At 42.7% G+C, this 18,157-nt stretch overlaps 2 protein-coding genes across 5 annotated transcripts in view; one reads left to right on the top strand and one right to left on the bottom strand.

The window, feature by feature from the left end:
* Positions 1-9,934, bottom strand: part of LOC131132309 (protein arginine N-methyltransferase 8-B-like) — a 17,080-nt gene extending 7,146 nt beyond the window's left edge. For both annotated transcript variants that reach the window (XM_058077826.1, XM_058077827.1), the window contains exons 1-9: positions 9,841-9,934; positions 6,510-6,980; positions 3,448-3,651; positions 2,876-3,031; positions 2,695-2,758; positions 862-1,004; positions 682-769; positions 504-619; positions 71-221 (exon numbers count right to left, since the gene is read on the bottom strand). In XM_058077826.1, coding sequence (XP_057933809.1) covers positions 71-221; positions 504-619; positions 682-769; positions 862-1,004; positions 2,695-2,758; positions 2,876-3,031; positions 3,448-3,651; positions 6,510-6,578 — 991 coding nt within the window. In that variant the 5' untranslated portion in view covers positions 6,579-6,980; positions 9,841-9,934. The remainder of the gene's footprint in view (positions 1-70; positions 222-503; positions 620-681; positions 770-861; positions 1,005-2,694; positions 2,759-2,875; positions 3,032-3,447; positions 3,652-6,509; positions 6,981-9,840) is intronic.
* On the top strand, positions 90-18,157 carry tspan11 (tetraspanin 11). 3 transcript variants are annotated; one of them, XM_058077828.1, is made up of 9 exons: positions 90-1,167; positions 11,547-11,641; positions 12,069-12,260; positions 14,839-14,913; positions 14,976-15,080; positions 15,144-15,302; positions 15,386-15,472; positions 16,550-16,583; positions 17,339-18,157. In XM_058077828.1, exons 1-9 carry the CDS (start codon positions 1,050-1,052, stop codon positions 17,503-17,505), a joined length of 1,032 nt encoding a protein of 343 aa, XP_057933811.1. In that variant the 5' UTR covers positions 90-1,049; the 3' UTR covers positions 17,506-18,157. The 3 variants fall into 3 exon arrangements, with proteins under 3 accessions (XP_057933811.1, XP_057933812.1, XP_057933813.1); XM_058077829.1 differs by having other exon boundaries at positions 91-1,167; positions 16,501-16,583; positions 17,339-17,487; XM_058077830.1 differs by lacking the exon at positions 16,550-16,583 and having other exon boundaries at positions 94-1,167.

Raw genomic sequence — 18,157 nt, 5'->3', positions numbered from 1 at the left:
AGCGGACGCCGCGGGCGTACCTAATGAGGCGTCTGGCGTGGCGTAGTGCCCCCCCCCTCCCCCCCCTCACCTGTGGAGAAGCCGGTCTTCTTGTGACACTTGGTGAACTCGATGGTGAAGTAGGTGACCAACGCGTGCACGTAGTCGTTACGCTGGATCTGCAGGCGGAACGCCGACGTGAAGGAGAGGTCGTCCGGCTTCACGGTGTAGATGTCCACTTCCTGTTACGGAAAACAAAAGTGGGCTGTAGTCACCGCCCCCACCATCACGCATGCACTCATGTACGTATAAGCGATGATGAGATATCCATGATTATTCTCTCGTGTGTGTGAAAGCCCACAGGTTGACTCACGGCTGGCCGAGGAGCGCCCGCTCACACGACACACGCTGAGTGGGCGTGTTCGGGATCACGGCAAGCTGTGCGCGTCACGCCGATATCGGTTCTGTCTTTACAGTCACATGACTAGCGTTCATTTTTGGATGCTTTTTTTTTTTTTTCTCACCTTCAGCAGGCAGGCGTTGGTGACCACCTGCTTGGGGTCCACCACGTCCACCAGGGGCTCCTTGATGGCCACGTTGCCAATGCAGCTCATGTCAAAACCGTACACGTTCTCCCACCCTGTACACACACAAAGTACACACAAAGTACACAAAAAAAAACGACAAAAACGAAGAACTCACAGTGGATCTTGAAGTCCTTATACTGCCTGTCCTCGATGGCCACCACGTAAAGAGCGGCGCGGTCAGGGAACATCAGGCCTCCGTGTTTCTGAGAACCACAAGAACTTCAGCACCAAAAGGGTCAAAGGTCACCGCCCCCACCACCCCCCCCTCGCCGTTCCTCTTTTTGGCGTACCGTACCAGCCACTTGTCCCTAGCGAAGATAACGGTATTGAGCATGGACTCGTAGAAGAGACAGTAGCCCATCCACTCGGAGATGATGATGTCCACCTTCTCCACGGGGAGCTCCACCTCCTCCACCTTGCCCTGGAAGATGGTGATGACTGCATGCGGGAGGAGACGTAAAACTACAGGTGAGTCATTGAAGAATGACCGCCCATAAAGGGGGCGTGGCTTCATGTTTGTCTTTCATGTCGCAGAACGATTCAGGTCACTTGTCAATCAAAGTTTGGACGTGTCATGGCGTTAAAGGTCTTCTTTTTCCTGGTAAGTCAAAAATGAAAAGATTCCTTGTTTGGGAAAAAAACTGTTTTATGGGTACGAGGCCTACTGGGATGATCGGGAATACTTGAAGGAATCGCACAGTTCGTTTTTATTCTATGAAATGCCCATTTGGCCAGGGACTATTTAATTCAATTTCATATCATTAAATGTTATGGCATATATTATGGCCATATAAATATATGATAGATAGATATGATAAATTATAAATTATTAATTATATATAAAATTATAAATTATATATGATAATAAATATAAATTAATTAATTAATTTATAAATAATAAATAAATAATAATAATGTAGAGAATAAATAGATGACATCAAATATGAACAATGTACAGCGTACACAGTTTTTTTTATTGCACAAATAATTTAAATAATTTTGAATAAATAATAATAATCTTGGAGGATGTTCATTCAGTTGTTTAATTTTGTAGAAAAAAAATGAGAATACAGAAATACCACAAAACTAAAGTCATTTAAAAATGGCTTTAAGAAACACGAAAAAAAATTAAGAAAAAAAAGTTGTGATCGTGAAAAATTAAATAATTATTTTTTTAGATTAAAAAAATATGGAAAAAAATAATAGGAAAAAAATATGGAATCACTCAATTCTTGATTTCTTTTATTCATTCAGCCTATCCCAGCTGTCTTCGGGCGAGAGGCGGGGTATACCCTGGACTGGTGGCCAGCCAGCCAATCACAGGGCACATATAGACAAACAACCATTCACACTCACATTCATACCTATGGACAATTTGGAATTAGCTAATTAACCTAGCATGTTTTTGGAATGTGGGAGGAAACCGGAGTAAAACCGGAAGAAAACCCACGCATGCACGGGGAGAACATGCAAACTCCACACAGAGATGGCCGAGGGTGGAATTGAACCCTGGTCTCCTAGCTGTGAGGTCTGTGCGCTAACCACTCGACCACTGTGCAGTACTTTATTTTTTTTTGTGTTTCTTAAAGCCATTTTTAAATGACTTTAGTTTTGTAGCATTTCTGTCATATTTTTATTATTATTATTATTATTTTTTTTTTAAATTAAATTAACCAACTTAATGAACATCCTCATTTTTGCCAGGGGTTTTATTTTTTAACTTTTGCACAATAAAATCATAAAAGCAGCTATCATAATGTAACATAGCATTGGGTCCCTGACGTCATCTCCTATTCCACGTGCAACCACCAGGGGCGCTGTTTCCACAGTGAATGTGTATCACTACATTCATTCTCGTTCTCCTTCTATCACGTATTCGTCACATTTTTGCAGCAATGGCGTTCTCTTCCCTTCGAGCAAGCTGTACTAAATCAAACCACTATCGCTCCCGACGGCGTCAATATTATTCCCGACTATTCTCCTCCCATCTGTGCCGACGGCAGCTCTCAGCATCAACAAGATGTCGCCGTCTTTTTGACGTATTAGGATGGATTCGCCCTCGAAGGCGTGACTCATGCGTTGACAGTAACGATAGAAATATGCAAATATTTCGTGGCGTGCTGCTTACCGTTGTGAAGGTGATTGGACTTGATGATCTTCTGGGAATATTCCGAAATGCCGGAACATTCAATCTGCGTATGCAAGGTAAAAAGTAGCGTCGGTGTGTTGTTGTTTTAATGCATCGTGCGTCACTGTCACTGTACGTCAGGAATGCTGAGGTCACATGACCACACCGTGTCTCGACTCACCCCGTATACGTGCTTGGCGCCGGCGTTGGCGGCAAACATGGCCAAAATCCCCGTCCCGCTACCGACGTCCAACACGATCTTGTCCTTGAACACGTGTTTGTTGTGGTACATGGCGTTGCGGTACGTGAGCGTGCGCACCTCGTCTTTCAGCATCTCCTGCACACGACGGACACACAGACAGGAAGTTGTTTTTTTTTTTTTTGTGCGTCTGTATGAATGTGGGTCAAAAGCCGCTGTCGGTGTCTTGAAATAGTCAGGAGCGTTTTTCCCCAAATCCCAAGGGAGAAACACCGTGTTTCCTACTTTGGATAATCGGGGGCGCTCGCTTTGTGTGTGAGCTAGAGGCCTAATCTACGTGCTAAATTTGGATGCCGCTGGGAGAAAGAAAGATGTCCCGGTTTTATTTCTAACATGCACCTTTTTTCCTGTCAAAGTCATTCCTTAATTAGCTGCTAAGTCTTAATGTGTCGTTAAGGATAATTGCTAATGGAAATGTCTTCTCTTTTGCCAAAAAAAAAAAAAAATGGCGGGAAATTGATATCTCGAGACGCCAAACTGGGATGGACGTTTACCTCATGGATGCCAAAGTGGGCGTAGGAGTCAAAGTAGTAATCCCGCGACGTCATCTCCTCCGGGCTGATGAACCTGGCGCCCTTCCCGCGTGAGGAAGAGGCGGACAGCGAGGCCACGCGGGTCACATGGTTGGCGTTGTTGTTAGGCACTGGTTTGGGCAGCTGGGCGGACTGGGAGAAGTGGGACGTGACGGCTTGGTGACGCTAGTGAGGGGAAGAGGAGTCGCTTTCAGTCGTCTGGTCACATAATGACATCCAAAGTGCGTCCCGGGGGCCTTTTGAGGCACACAGCAGATTTCTGTATATTGAAGTAATATTTGACAGCTAAATACTGCAGTAGTACTGCTGCTAGTGGCATTTATTTGTTCCGCAAGGTCTGACAAAACCCAAAGCAATTTTTTGCTGTAGAAAAATAACTAAATAGTGGTACCTTGGTTAACATCCGCCCTGGTTAGCACATTTTTTGGTTTACATCCAACACGGTCGTTTCAGAGGTGTGTAAATGTGACGTGGCTCCGTGATTGGCTGCGTCCGTAAACATAAACATCAATGTCCCATTTTCATCCATGTTCAGTTATTTTACATGGGAAATTTTGCTTTGGTTAGAGTCCGTTTTGGTTTGAGTCGGACCTTCGTCGAATCCGTTCCAAAAGTCAAAAATATGAACAAGGAATTGTTTTATAGACAATAATCAACGTTTTACATGCAGATAGCAATGCTAAACAGTTATGAATAACTAATTAAATTGAATTGGATCATGTTTCTCGCCGCTATTTTGAAATTGCTAGGCACTCGCAACTTTCTTTTGGCCCCATGGCGGGTTATTTAACAGTCGCATGGCCCCATGGAGGGTTATTTAACCGTTGCATGGCCCCATGGCGGGTTATTTAACCGTCGCATGGCCCCATGGCAGGTTATTTAACAGTCGCTTGGCCCCATGGCGGGTTATTTAACAGTCGCATGGTTATTTAACAGTCGCATGGCCCCATGGCGGGTTATTTAACCGTTGCACGGCCCCCATGGCGGGTTATTTAACAGTCGCACGGCCCCATGGCGGGTTATTTAACAGTCGCACGGCCCTGTGGCGGGTTATTTAACAGTCGCTTGGCCCCGTGGCGGGTTATTTAACAGTCGCATGGTTATTTAACAGTCGCATGGCCCCGTGGCGGGTTATTTAACAGTCGCATGCCCCCGTGGCGGGTTATTTAACAGTCGCATGGCCCCATGGCGGGTTATTTAACAGTCGCTTAGCCCCATGGCGGGTTATTTAACAGTCGCATGGCCCCGTGGCGGATTATTTAACAGTCGCATTGGCCCCATGGCGGGTTATTTAACAGTCACACGGCCCCATGGCGGGTTATTTAACAGTCACTTGGCCCCATGGTGGGTTATTTAACAGTTGCATGGCCCCATGGCGGGTTATTTAACAGTCGCATGGCCCCATGGCGGGTTATTTAACAGTCACTTGGCCCCATGGCGGGTTATTTAACAGTCACATGGCCCCGTGGCGGGTTATTTAACAGTCACATGGCCCCTGTGTCGGGTTATTTGACAGTCGCATGGCCCCATGGCGGGTTATTTAACAGTCGCATGGCCCCGTGGCGGGTTATTTAACCGTCGCATGGCCCCGTGGCGGGTTATTTAACAGTCGCATGGCCCCCATGGCGGGTTATTTAACAGTCACACGGCCCCATGGCGGGTTATTTAACAGTCACTTGGCCCCATGGTGGGTTATTTAACAGTTGCATGGCCCCATGGCGGGTTATTTAACAGTCGCATGGCCCCATGGCGGGTTATTTAACAGTCACTTGGCCCCATGGCGGGTTATTTAACAGTCACATGGCCCCGTGGCGGGTTATTTAACAGTCACATGGCCCCTGTGTCGGGTTATTTGACAGTCGCATGGCCCCATGGCGGGTTATTTAACAGTCGCATGGCCCCGTGGCGAGTTATTTAACCGTCGCATGGCCCCGTGGCGGGTTATTTAACAGTCGCATGGCCCCCATGGCGGGTTATTTAACAGTCCCACGGCCCCGTGGCGGGTTATTTAACAGTCGCATGGCCCCGTGGCGGGTTATTTAACAGTTGCATGGCGGGTTATTTCACAGTCGCATGGCCCCATGGCGGGTTATTTAACAGTTGCATGCCCCCGTGGGGGGCTATTTAACAGTCGCATGGCCCCGTGGCGGGTTATTTAACAGTCACATGGCGGGTTATTTGACAGTCGCATGGCCCCATGGCGGGTTATTTAACAGTCGCATTGGCCCCATGGCGGGTTATTTTACAGTCCCACGGCCCCGTGGCGGGTTATTTAACAGTCGCATGGCCCCGTGGCGGGTTATTTAACAGTCGCACGGCCCCGTGGCGGGTTATTTAACAGTCACTTGGCCCCGTGGCGGGTTATTTAACAGTCGTATGGCGCTCGATTCTGTGCAATGATACTGTAAAGTGCCATCTTGTACTGTAACCCAAACACTGTATGAAAACCGAGACATGCCTAATAGTGATCGTTAGGAGGGCCGCTTAATTAGGCACACCATCTGTCTTCATCCCAACAAGGGAATAAGCGGTGATCTGTTTAGCACCGGAGAGTCACGTGATTAAGAAACAGCTATGATCACATATAATGCAAGTGTACCTAATAAAGTGGCAGGCGGCGTGCTTCCTTGAATGCAACACCACACAAAGTAGATGGCATGTTGTTTCGGAGGCTGTTCTGGAGATTCTCTTCAACTTTCTACCGGAAGTGTTCCTAATGTTTGGTCCCTTTGCATTGAAAAGCACGTGACAAGCACAAATATATGAAATAATAATGACTAGTTTGGATGTAATTTGAATATGTGCCTAATAATACGGAAAGTGAGCATAAGAAGACGCGCTGTTCGGTTTCAGCACCAAGGACAGCGGACGCAGGAGTTCGCGTATACTCGACATTTCCTGACCGTTTTGCCGCCTTAAACAAGGGCTACGATACAATCCGTGATCACATGATGGGTTGGGGTGGGGGTGTGGGTGGGGGTAGGGGGGCATGCAGCGGGGTGCAGGACACCCCAAGGTCCTACCTCGGTACCGTCCGCCTCCGCCATCTTCCGCCGTAGCAGCAAACACCGCGACGAATGCCCCAGTCCCATGAGAGGCGGCGAGATTTCCGCACCAACTCTGTGCAACTGTGCGGAGGATTCGATTCCCTATAAAAGCCGCTCACTCCGTACACGGCTTTGATGGTGTATAAAATACACGTTCTTCAAAAAAAAAAAAAAAAAGTTAATGCTGCCACGACAGGTAACCCACGCTGGGAGAGAGTAAGTCAGTGGGTGTGCGCGCAGGTGGGAGGTTGCGGATTCGATCCCCTCTTCCACCGTGCACATTTGAAATCCGAGAGAAAACGCTTTAAAGTCCGCATGAGGAGACTATCGTGTGGTCGTGAAGGCTCCCACGAAGTTTGTAGAGATTGCGCGCTCGTGGACTTTTCTCTGCCTCCCTCTCTCTCTCTCTCTCTCTCTCTCTCTCTTTTAGCCGAGGGGCGTTCAAATCTGCGGGGATAAATTGGAAATTTAAACATCCACCGTCACAATGTAGAAAGAATTCAATACAAAATCTCCATAGAAAAATATCACATTTAAAAACTATTTCCTGTTGTGCTTGTACTGTCATTTTGGGTTAACTCTGACAAATATTTTACATATAAGGTGTCAAAATATTACAAAACACTTGCCGAAAGATCCAGTCCTGCTCAACAAACAACAATAACAAACATTCTGCTATTAATTTAAAAAGATAATTATCATATTTGGAGAAGCAGATTTTTCAATACAAATCTTGCATTGGTTCTCATTGATTGGATTCATCCATTGACTTTAATTCAAACAGTTCTCACAATTATACGCCCACCCGGCTATCTCAACATCTGCAATGTAAACATCCACTGTCACGGTATAGGTGCACCAGCCAATGGAATTCAATACAAAATCTCCATAGAGAAATATCACATTAAAAAAAACCTTTGTTATTGTGGATGTACAAATATTGTATATATACATAAGGATATCAAAGTAGTAGAAGCCGCTAAATAAACCAGTTCTGCTCAACAAACTACAATAACAAACACTCTGCTATTAAGTAATTATGTATAATTATAATTAAGTATTATGTAAGTGATTATTATAATATTTGGAAATACACATTTTGAATGCAAATTTGGCTTGGATTTATCCGTTACGTTGCGCCCACCCAGCTGTCTCAACAGGCGCTGAAATCGGTGGGAATAAATTAGCAATTTAAACATCCATTAACGCCATATTTGGTGTATAGCGTCTAATGGGATGCAATACAAAACTCCATAGAAAAACATTGCCATTTTGTTTAGCTCCAGTGAATATGAGTATGGAAAATATTACGCGCTAACGATGGATCTGCGCGATCGGTCGATAGCGCTGCGCCCGAGACGGATCCATCGTTAGCGCACAAATCGATTGATTTCTTGCGCTCACGATGGATATAACTGCGCAGTCGCAGTATCATTCCACAGAATCGAGCGCCATACGACTGTTAAATAACCCGCCATGGGGCCATGCAACTGTTACAGTGTCAAAGCATCGGTCTCCAGCGCAAGGCAGTTATATCCATCGTGGGCGCAGAAATCGATCGATTTGTGCGCTAACGATGGATCCATCTCGGGCGCAGCGCTATCGATCGATCGCGCAGATCCATCGTTAGCACGTAATATTTCCATACTCATATTCACTGGAGCTTAACAAAATGGTAATGTTTTTCTATGGAGTTTTGTCTGTGTGGCGTTTGCATGTTCTCCCCGTGCATGCGTGGGTTTTCTCCGGGTACTCCGGTTTCCTCCCACATTCCAAAAACATGCTAGGTTAATTAGCGACTCCAAATTGTCCATAGGTATGAATGTGAGTGTGAATGGTTGTTTGTCCCTGTTTGTGCCCTGTGATTGGCTGGCTCGCCACCAGTCCAGGGTGGACCCCGCCTCTCGCCCGAAGACAGCTGGGATAGGCTCCAGCACCCCCCCGCGACCCTCGTGAGGAAAAGCGGTAGAAAATGAATGAATGAATGAATGAATGGAGTTTTGTATTGCATCCCATTAGACGGTATACAATGACAGGGTTAGGGTTAGGGGTTAGGGTTCACCCCCCCCCCCCCCCCCCGCCAAGAACGGTAACAAAGTGAACTGCTTGACAATTAATCAAAGATTTAAATAATCTAATAATAATAATCTAATAATAAGATTCAAATAATCAAAAATTTGCATGCATCGACTTTTTGTTGATTCTTGTAACAACGCTCAACGCCGCCATCTGTTGGCATCTAAATAAACTACACACATCCATCCCAGTCGCAATAATATACCATCGATCTTGAGCGCAGAAATCGATCGATTTGTGCGCTAACGATGGATCCATCTCGGGCACAGCGCTATCAATCGATCGATCGCGCAGATCCATCGTTAGCGCGTAATATTTCCATACTCTAAACAAAATGGCAATGTTTTTCTATGGAGTTTTGTATTGCATCCCATTAGACGCGTAACATAAACACAAGCATGTCAAAGTATTAGAATCCGCTAAATAAACCAACAAACTACAATAACAAACACCCTGCTATTAAATAAGTGATTATTATTATATTTAGAAATGCACATTTTCGATGCAAAATTTTGCATTGGCTTGGATTTATTTGTTACTTTACTTCGAACAGATCTCACAACTTTGCGCCCACCCAGCTGTCTCAACAGGCGCTGAAATCGGTCGGAATAAATTAGCAATTTAAACATCCATTAACGCCATATTTGGTGTATAACGTCTAATGGGATGCAATACAAAACTCCATAGAAAAACATTGCCATTTTGTTTAGCTCCATATGCAGCTCTACAATACAAACACACACACATAGTGAGCATCATTACATTTAGAAATCAATATAAGACAACATTTGTCTTGCATGGCATCTCTGTCATCATTCTACTTTGCCCACCCAGCTGTCTCAACAGGCGAGTGTCCAACCGAGCAGATGTCAAAACGTGGCTACCGTATTGTGAATTTTAATGACACAATTTTTGCTTTCTATATTATATTTTTTTATCTATTTTTTGCTACCATTGTTGCTTCACTCCCAATAAGCGAGTGTTAAGCCCCAAGGCCGGAGAGCAGACAGCAGACTGAGCATACAAATGAGCTGGCAGTAGAGGAAACCACATTTTGTCCTTTTCTTACCAGATATGCAAATATGAGATATTGGAAACCAGATGAATACACAGAACATTAGTTCATTTAGTTGTTTTGTGTTCTTTTTGGATCTTAATTAGTTGGCGCCCTTTTGCAAGTGTTGTTTTTCTGATAGTCACAAACACTGAGTGAGTAATTTAATAGACTTACAAAATCCAACTATCGGTCTCGCCGGTATTTGCTCTTTTAACTCTTCTTCTCTTAAATGTGTTTATTTTTTTCTGCACTACGGGCTGTGAAATTCTAAAAAGAGGCTATCTGGTTTCCTTGTCAGCAGCTTTATTGACTTCTGTCGCCTCATTTTGACCCCGTGCACACGTTCACAATGGGACGCTTTCATTGGCTCTCAGAAATGTGAAAGACGTGCAATCAAAGCGCGGTTTCACGTTGTGGATTATGACGTTTCAGGTACTCCAGACTTTTATTAAGATGTTTTGGTTCGCACACTCTTAAATGATTCAGTTATTAAATCAACGTGTGTTCGTCAATATCAGATGAAATACTTTGAAGTTTCAAATTACGAGGTGTACCTAAAGGCATCATAAACCTCTGTCGGACAGCCCGCTAGCAACAAGCCACTTGACTGCTGCGGTGATCCGCCCCCCATCCCCTTTGCCCATATCCCATCAAAAATAACGACTATAGGGGTCATTTATCTTCACGTCACGTTTATTCAGTGAGTATGTTGTCCTCGGTGACGCCAAATGTTGTTTTGTCGAGCTAACTGTCAGGTTATTTGTTTCAACTTTTGCGTAGCGCATCAGTGACGCAGGTGGGGAGGATGTTTGGACTATGGACGCTTTGCTAACAACAAAACCACCGAATAGAAACAACACGAGGACGAACTGGCTGTTTTTGTGGCGCTTGGAGCTGTTTTGGGACTGTTTGAAGCTTTTCGTTGTACCACTTGTTGGTATTAGCCAAAACATCTTGATTGATTAGTTAGCTACGTCATCGTTCTAGTTTACGTCACTTCATACAGTTTACGACAGCGTACCGTTCACTTTCATGTCGAAGTGCTTGTTTACGTCTATTTACGTCCATTTATGTTACAAAATGCTAGTTGGTGATGGGGAATTCCGGCGTTTTTTAAAGAGCCGGTTCATTTGACTCGGCTCACTAAAAAGAGCCAGTTCGACTCTCTTGTGGCTCCTCAGATTGTTTTTTTGATTTATTGCGTGTATTGTAGAACATACATTACTAATTAAAAAAAAAGGTATATGAAGTGGATTTTTAAATCCTCAATTAACAGCTACAACTATTACTCCCCCCTGGCCAGTGTGGACACATAGACTCCTCCACGTAACACATTCACCTTCAACAGAAAAAAAGATTAAAAACTAATTGGCTCCCAACCATGCTTCATTTCAAAGAGCCGGCTCTTTGAGCAATATCATATATGAGCAAATATTACCTCATTAGTCAAAGTAGTGTGTGTAATATCAATTGTTTACCGCTATGATGACCTATCTAGGTACTTTTATGTACTGCAGTTGAGAATGTGTAGTACAGCAATTAGTAGATGAAGGTGTGCGGATGAATGTTTGATGTTCTCCGCTGTAAGAAGTTGTTTATTTGCGCAAAGTAATGATTCAGTGTTGTGAATAATTCATAAAATATCTGACGAAAACACCACAGGATGAGATGATTACGAGATGAAAAATTATTTTTGTATCTCCTAACATAAACAGAGCTACAAATGTTCGCTTTGCGGTGACATTTGATTGCCAGCTGTCGCCTGCGGTGCGTCAACATGGCGGAAAATTGCAGCGCCTGCTGTAAACGCTGCTGTTAAGTGGCAGAAGTTAGCGCTACTTTTTTTTTTTTTTTTTTTTAACCTTATTGTGTTTTGTCAGGAGGAAGGAAGATGTCGTCTGCGTACAAAGACGGCGAGGACTGGCTGACCGTGTTTCTCAAGTACTTGCTTTTCGTCTTCAACTCACTCTTTTGGGTAAGATATTGTCGTTCTTTGTTTTCTCCCAATTCTAGCCGATTATTTGCTTTAAACGTTTTCCCTACAAAGTGCTGCTAGAAGGCTAAAAGGATGGCGCCATGCTGGATTTAATGGACTTGGTCCATAAAGCCTCATAAATTTCATTTAAGAGCTTGTCTCATGTTGGCACTAAACTCTTTGGGTACTTTTAAGGCATATTTAAATTTTCATGTACACTTTGGGTGCAGTCCATGAGTCTTCTTAGCGCAGGACGCTTCCTAAGGAAGGCAAAGGACACTGGCAGGAATTTCCTCTCTTGATTGTTATGCAGGAAGTCTGCTTCTGTATTTTCCTCCTCTAGCTCGGCAGAAAAAAAATGTGCACTTCTCCATCTTTGTGGTCATAATGTATTTCCACGCTGACATAAAGTGGTCTTGTCACTGAGGTGGGAGGAGCAGGCGTTCTAGGTGTGGGCGTGTGGACGCTGGTGGAGAAGAGCGAGTTCCTGAGCCTGCTGGCCTCCAGCACCTTCACCGTCTCCGCCTACATCCTTATCTTGGCCGGGGGGCTGGTGGTGGTCACAGGCTTCCTGGGCTGCTGCGCCGTCATCCGAGAGCAGAGGAGCTGTCTGTCCACGGTAAAATGTGCGGGGTGGGGTTACTCCGGAGGCCTTGAAATGCTCACTATGAAATGCTGACTAATTATTAATTCTTCATTGTGAAGAAATTCAGCAGTATTAAATTTCACTTCATGATAGAAACAGAAACGGTTAATATTGGAATCACTCTTTTGTGTTTTTAGGCATGGCACCTTTATACCAACAATTATTTAACATTCATGATGCGTTAACGGAAGTTTCCTTAAATGGCAGCAATTTTTTGGACGCCATTTTGAGCCTCTGCCCCCACCGTAGTTTGGTTGAAGCACGGTAACTGTAGCCCACAAAGAAAGGAATATTTAGATTAGTAAAGTTAGTTTCAAAGCCCTGGCAGAAGGATTAAAGTTATTTGGATCTACTGTCGCTGTGTTTTGACTTCACGGATGCCATGGCCTGCCGTCTCGGAGACCGGAGCAGTGAAGGTATTGTCTTTATTGTCATATACAGTGCTAACTTGGCATAAAAATTGCCCAACTAACCAGTACTTTTCACATTTTTACATCTCTCTGGTGATATTTGCAATGAACTGCCAGCTAAATTGGAGTTTAAGCAGCCATTGACGTGATGACAATAGCGAAAGTCCAGTGTTTTGCTAGCGTTAGCCATTTAGCATGGAACTAGCTAGGGTAAAACATTACGTATATTTTAGCGATGTGATTGATCCTATTTATGATGCATTGTATAAAACTACGACAGAAACAACATCAAATTAAAAGCACCAAATGAATACAGAGCCACAATTCATCTTGGTGGACTTTGTTTTTGAGACTTTTTTTGAGACGTTTTTTTCTTCGTACCACAATGACGCACATTAGCACTCACAAGTCATCAAATCTTACACTTATGGATTCCTACATAGTATCAGCATTCGGGAGCAAGTATGAGGTGAAAGAAAAAGGGGGAAAATACATCCAAATATATTCATACATCCCTCTGGGTATCGGAGAACGGTGCATCGGTGCGTTCAATGACCGTAAACAAAGTAGGAGAAATCGCAGCTTGCATGAAACATTCAAAAACTGTGGGATAGTTACAGGGTTGTAATAAAATAATATTTATAGTGATATCATGATGAATTTCAATGTATTTTAATGTGTTAAGAGAAATGAAATTACAGTTAGCAATTTGGATAGCATATTAATTAATAGCATATGACATAAATATACAATATATGTGAAAACTAAAATATCATGAAAATAATATATCTAATGACCTTGCTATATTTCATCTCATTTTATATTATCTACAAACTGTATTTGTATATAACTCCGGGTAAGATTGTTGATTATTAATACTTGGGTTGTTTATATTGTTTATTTTTTTATAATGTGTATTTTGTACTTTGTACTGCTTAACTGATTCGGTACTCTTGCTGCTGTGCAATACAAATTTCCCCACTGAGGGACGAATAAAGGCATATCTTATATATGCTACATTAATTACATGTTTTTTAATCATTGAAAAAATACAATAATAATTGAGAATGTAAAAGTGCCATGCCTATAAATACTTATTACATATTTTGTACATCTAGAGTTTTTGTATATATTGTGAGAACTGAATTGAGTTAGATCTGTTTTATAATTTACATTATAATAGAGTATATTCTAATGACTATACAAGTATATATTATATATGTCTTATATTCATTATATATGAAGTATATTGTATTAAATCTGTCATTCTGTGGTGTGTTTATGCTCCAATTGCGAGGACAGACATTATTTGTGTTGAGGTTACAAGTGAGCGACGGACACATTTACGAGGCAAAGTGTCAAACGGAACTTAAGTGCCGTCCTTATTTTACGCAGGCAGATAGCCAGCAGGTGAACCCTGGCTGCTGCAGGACTATTTATAGGATGATGTTCATTGTAGTTGGAAGACTCCGGCACACGGAGAAATAATATTCCCAGGTTAGGGAATCTTGTGTTGCATTCAGTCGTGCTCACTTGCTATTTATAGGCCACTTTTACCATCATGTGTAATATGTGCAGAAATGATGGCGCGTGTGTGTGTGGGCAGCAGGCGCACACACACACACACACACACACACTGGTCCCGTTACCAATGGATACACAGCAGGGTTACATTGGTTTTGTGACATGCTGCAGAAGTCAAAGCCCCGACATCGATGTTGCTGCAGGACGTCACCCACGCTTCACGGCGAGAGCTTCAGGAGCTCTTTGCTCGTTTTATCTGAATGTGTGAGGTTGCGTTCAGCGGCACACGATGAATGAGACGAGTAGGCGGTTTGTTCACTTTGCAGCTCGCTTAATAACTCTGCTCGGGATTTCAAGTCTTTACTCACCATTAGAGACATGAAGTGTTTGTTTGCTTTGAGAGCTTCATCCCCCGGGGATTGGGTAATTACACATATTACTATTATTGCCTTTAGAAACCACAAGCAATGCTTTATTTGTGCCTTGAAGTTAATTATGACTCATAATGGAGCTGCTTGTTATGTCTTTCCTGTTTCCTCTTGCGTGCAGCGTCACGGGAAGAGGCCAGACCGATACAACAAGTTGAGAGTTTGAATCTCTTTCTTCTTCGTCCACAGTATTTCTTCTGCCTGCTGCTGATTTTCCTAATCGAGCTGGTGGCTGGCGTGCTGGCGTATGTCTACTACCAAAGGGTGAGCGTTCAGGGCGAGCGTCCTAAAGGTGGAATTTGGTGCTTATTTTGGATTCTCGGCAGCTGAGCGAGGAGCTGAAGCAGCATCTGAAGCAGACCATGACGGACAACTACGCCCAACCAGGGAAGGAGGCCATCACGTTAGCCGTGGACAAACTACAACAGGACGTACGTACGCATATTTACGGATACTCGAGCGTTACAGGAAAGTCAACTTTTTGTCCTCGACAGTTCAAGTGCTGCGGTAGCGACAACCACCAAGACTGGACGACGAGCGTTTACATCACGTCAAAGCACGCCCGAGGCAGGCTGGTGCCCGACAGCTGCTGTAAGTCCATGATGCCCGACTGCGGCGTCAGGGACCACCCGTCCAACATCTACAACGTGGAGGCGAGCATCTCATTATCATCATCATCATCATCAGAGGTTCTTGTCTGTGATGCTAACGCCTTGATTGACTCCTGGTACTGCAGGGGGGCTGCATCACCAAGCTGGAGCAGTTCTTGGCCCAACACCTGTTGGTCATCGGAGCCGTGGGGATCGGGGTGGCCTGTCTGCAGGTAGGTAGAAATATATATTTGAAAATTTAATAATAATGCATTTAACTCAGAGGCACAAAAATAAAGTAAGACAATTAATACCACATTGATGACATCACAAAAACTAAAACATTGTGCCATATCAGATGAACAGAATTTGTAAAATAAAAATAGCATCTAAAGTCAAACTGTTTATTTTAAAAACAAAATAAGGTCATGAGTAAAAATCTATATGAAGCTAATGGAATTAGATTAGATTAGAATTCACTTCAAATAAACAAACCATGTATTCTTTCCCTCCTTTGTATGTGAGCCTATTAAACACTCCTTTTATTATTATTATTTATTTCACATGGGAATATGTCTATGTGCCCTGCCCCACTTTTAGCCTTGTTTTTAGCTCTGAATGAATTTATGCATATTGTATTTTAATGCATCGTTTACTCTGTTTTTTATTTCTTTTTACTCAGTGTCTTTGAGTACTCTGAAAAGTAATTTCTCATTCACAAATAAAATGTATTATTATTATTTTTAATAATAATAATAAAATATTTATAATTAATATAATTTAATTTATAATAATTTATAATATTTTATTATACTTGTCTTTGAGTACTCTGAAAAGCGCTACACAAATAAAATGTTCAGTAATTTTTCATTCACAAATAAAATTAATTATTATTATTAATAATAAAATATTTATAATAATTAATATAATTGAATTTATAATAATTTATAATAATAATATTTTATTATTATTATTATTTATTGGTGTCACAAAACTGGGAGTTTAAAGTAAAAGTTGTCTTTTTATTTCTTTTGAACAATGCAACAAAAATGAGTACCTGTTTTTATTAGTAGTAGTAGTAGTATTAGTAGTAGTAGTAGTAGTGAGTGAACCCATTCTGCTTACTTTGTCCATGTCTGTCCTTATACCCTTTTGTAGTTTTCCCCATATAATTAACACATTCAACTATGATGTGTGTACCACTAACCCATGTGTATACTGTGTGTGTGTATACTGTGTGTGTGTGTGTGTGTTGGCATAGCTGGCCGGTGCAGTGTTGACCGCCTGCTTTATCTATCTTCTCTATAAAGAAGAACTGGAGGACTCGGGTACATTGTGATGACGGTTAGCGGTGCTTTTCCCTCCGTTATTGTTGTTCATTCATCTGGCGAGTCCATGGTGGAAAATGTGACACGCATGTTTGTGTTTGTCATGTGACGCATGCGGCTGCATGTGCAAACGGTGGCCTTCGCTAACGCTGCATTTGTTTTGATTTTGATTTCTTCTACTCATTGTCCCGCCTCTTGGCTTTGCTCTTCATCTTGGGATCATCTGATCGTCTCAGTTGAGCATTTTGATGAGTGCACCCAAAGGGGCGGGGTTTGATTGGTTGTCACTTCCTGGATGTGTTCCATTCTGGTCCTGTGTATTAATGTCATTTTCTCTTCTTTTTTTCCCCTTTGTTTGAATTCATTCCCTGCAATGTATCCCCTGTGTTTCCCTTGGCACGCCTCCTGTGGGCTAAACATGTCCTCCGGGCTTTGTCACGGCTGCATGATGGCAGAAAAAAACAGCAGATATTTGTGACGAGTCGATACCAGGCTTTTAGAGGCTGTTTGTCTTGTCAAGTCCGTCAATAACACTTCAAGCCGCTCTGCCGGCTGAGGAGCTTTCCCGTGGATCCGATGCTCCCATAATTACTCTGCATGGAAGAGATCCGGTAATATCCCAAGAAGTCATCATGGACGCTTTTTAACCCCTGCCGGCGCTTCAATGTGACCACTAACATCTCCCTTGTCCTCTGCATCTGGACCCCTGTTCAACTCCCGGCGGCTGAGCATCGTCGTCATCGTCTTTAACGTGGCGATCCGTCTTTTCAGATCTGCGGGATGGTGCTCACCTGCTGCTTGTACAGGAGGATCAAGATGGAGCCTTACTGAGACCGTGTTTTAGCAACGCACGCCGCTGGATCCGTTTAAGCTGGTCTTGGGCCTGGTCTTCCAGGAGCAAGTCCTCATCTCTCCTCATCCTCATGCCTTTGTTTTAGCTGATTATCCCGCCTAAACGCTAACGAGAGGAGACGATGACTTCCACGACTTTCATCATATCATATCATAAATATAGAATTATTATTTATGACATTTATAGTTTTACATATTTATAATATATTATAAAATAAAGTGGAATCAAAATAAAATTCAATCATATAAATATAGTAAATATTTTAACTTTGTATTTTTAGTCAGAATTATTATATTTTATTTGATATGGTATTATATGAATACACAGTGCGTGTGCTCTGAGTGTGTACCGCCACCTGGCGGTTGATGATGAAACTAGCATTCAGCACTAAACGGGGAAAGTTAAAGTTAAAGTGGAATCAAAATAAAATTCAATCATATAAATATAGTAACTATTTTAACTTTGATTGTATTTTTAGTCTGAATATATCATTTTATTTGATAATGTATTATATGAATACACGGTGCGTGTGCTTTGAGTGTGTACCGCCACCTGGTGGTAGATGATGAAACTAGCATTCAAACGGGGAAAAGTCTTGATTGTTGACTGGCTGTAGTTTGGCTTTTAAAAAACACTTAAAAATGGCGGCTGCTTCCGGCTGCTGCTTGTCTTGTGATCAATTGCTCATCTTCAACTGTACTACAAAAATAGTCAATTATTAAAGTGCATGAATTTTT

This window comes from Doryrhamphus excisus, chromosome 7, assembly GCF_030265055.1.
Source record: "Doryrhamphus excisus isolate RoL2022-K1 chromosome 7, RoL_Dexc_1.0, whole genome shotgun sequence".
NCBI classification, from domain to species: domain Eukaryota; kingdom Metazoa; phylum Chordata; class Actinopteri; order Syngnathiformes; family Syngnathidae; genus Doryrhamphus; species Doryrhamphus excisus.
The sequence above is the reverse complement of the archived record's forward strand: the minus strand, read 5'-3'. Positions and strand labels throughout refer to the sequence as shown.

Excerpts from the sequence above, each read along its gene's own strand:
- tspan11 (XM_058077828.1), top strand. The coding sequence starts at position 1,050 with ATGACCGCCCATAAAGGGGGCGTGGCTTCATGTTTGTCTTTCATGTCG. Across the intron at positions 12,261-14,838 it reads AGAGGAGCTGTCTGTCCACG|TATTTCTTCTGCCTGCTGCT; the intron begins GTAAAATGTGCG and ends CTTCGTCCACAG. Across the intron at positions 15,303-15,385 it reads CCAACATCTACAACGTGGAG|GGGGGCTGCATCACCAAGCT; the intron begins GCGAGCATCTCA and ends CTGGTACTGCAG.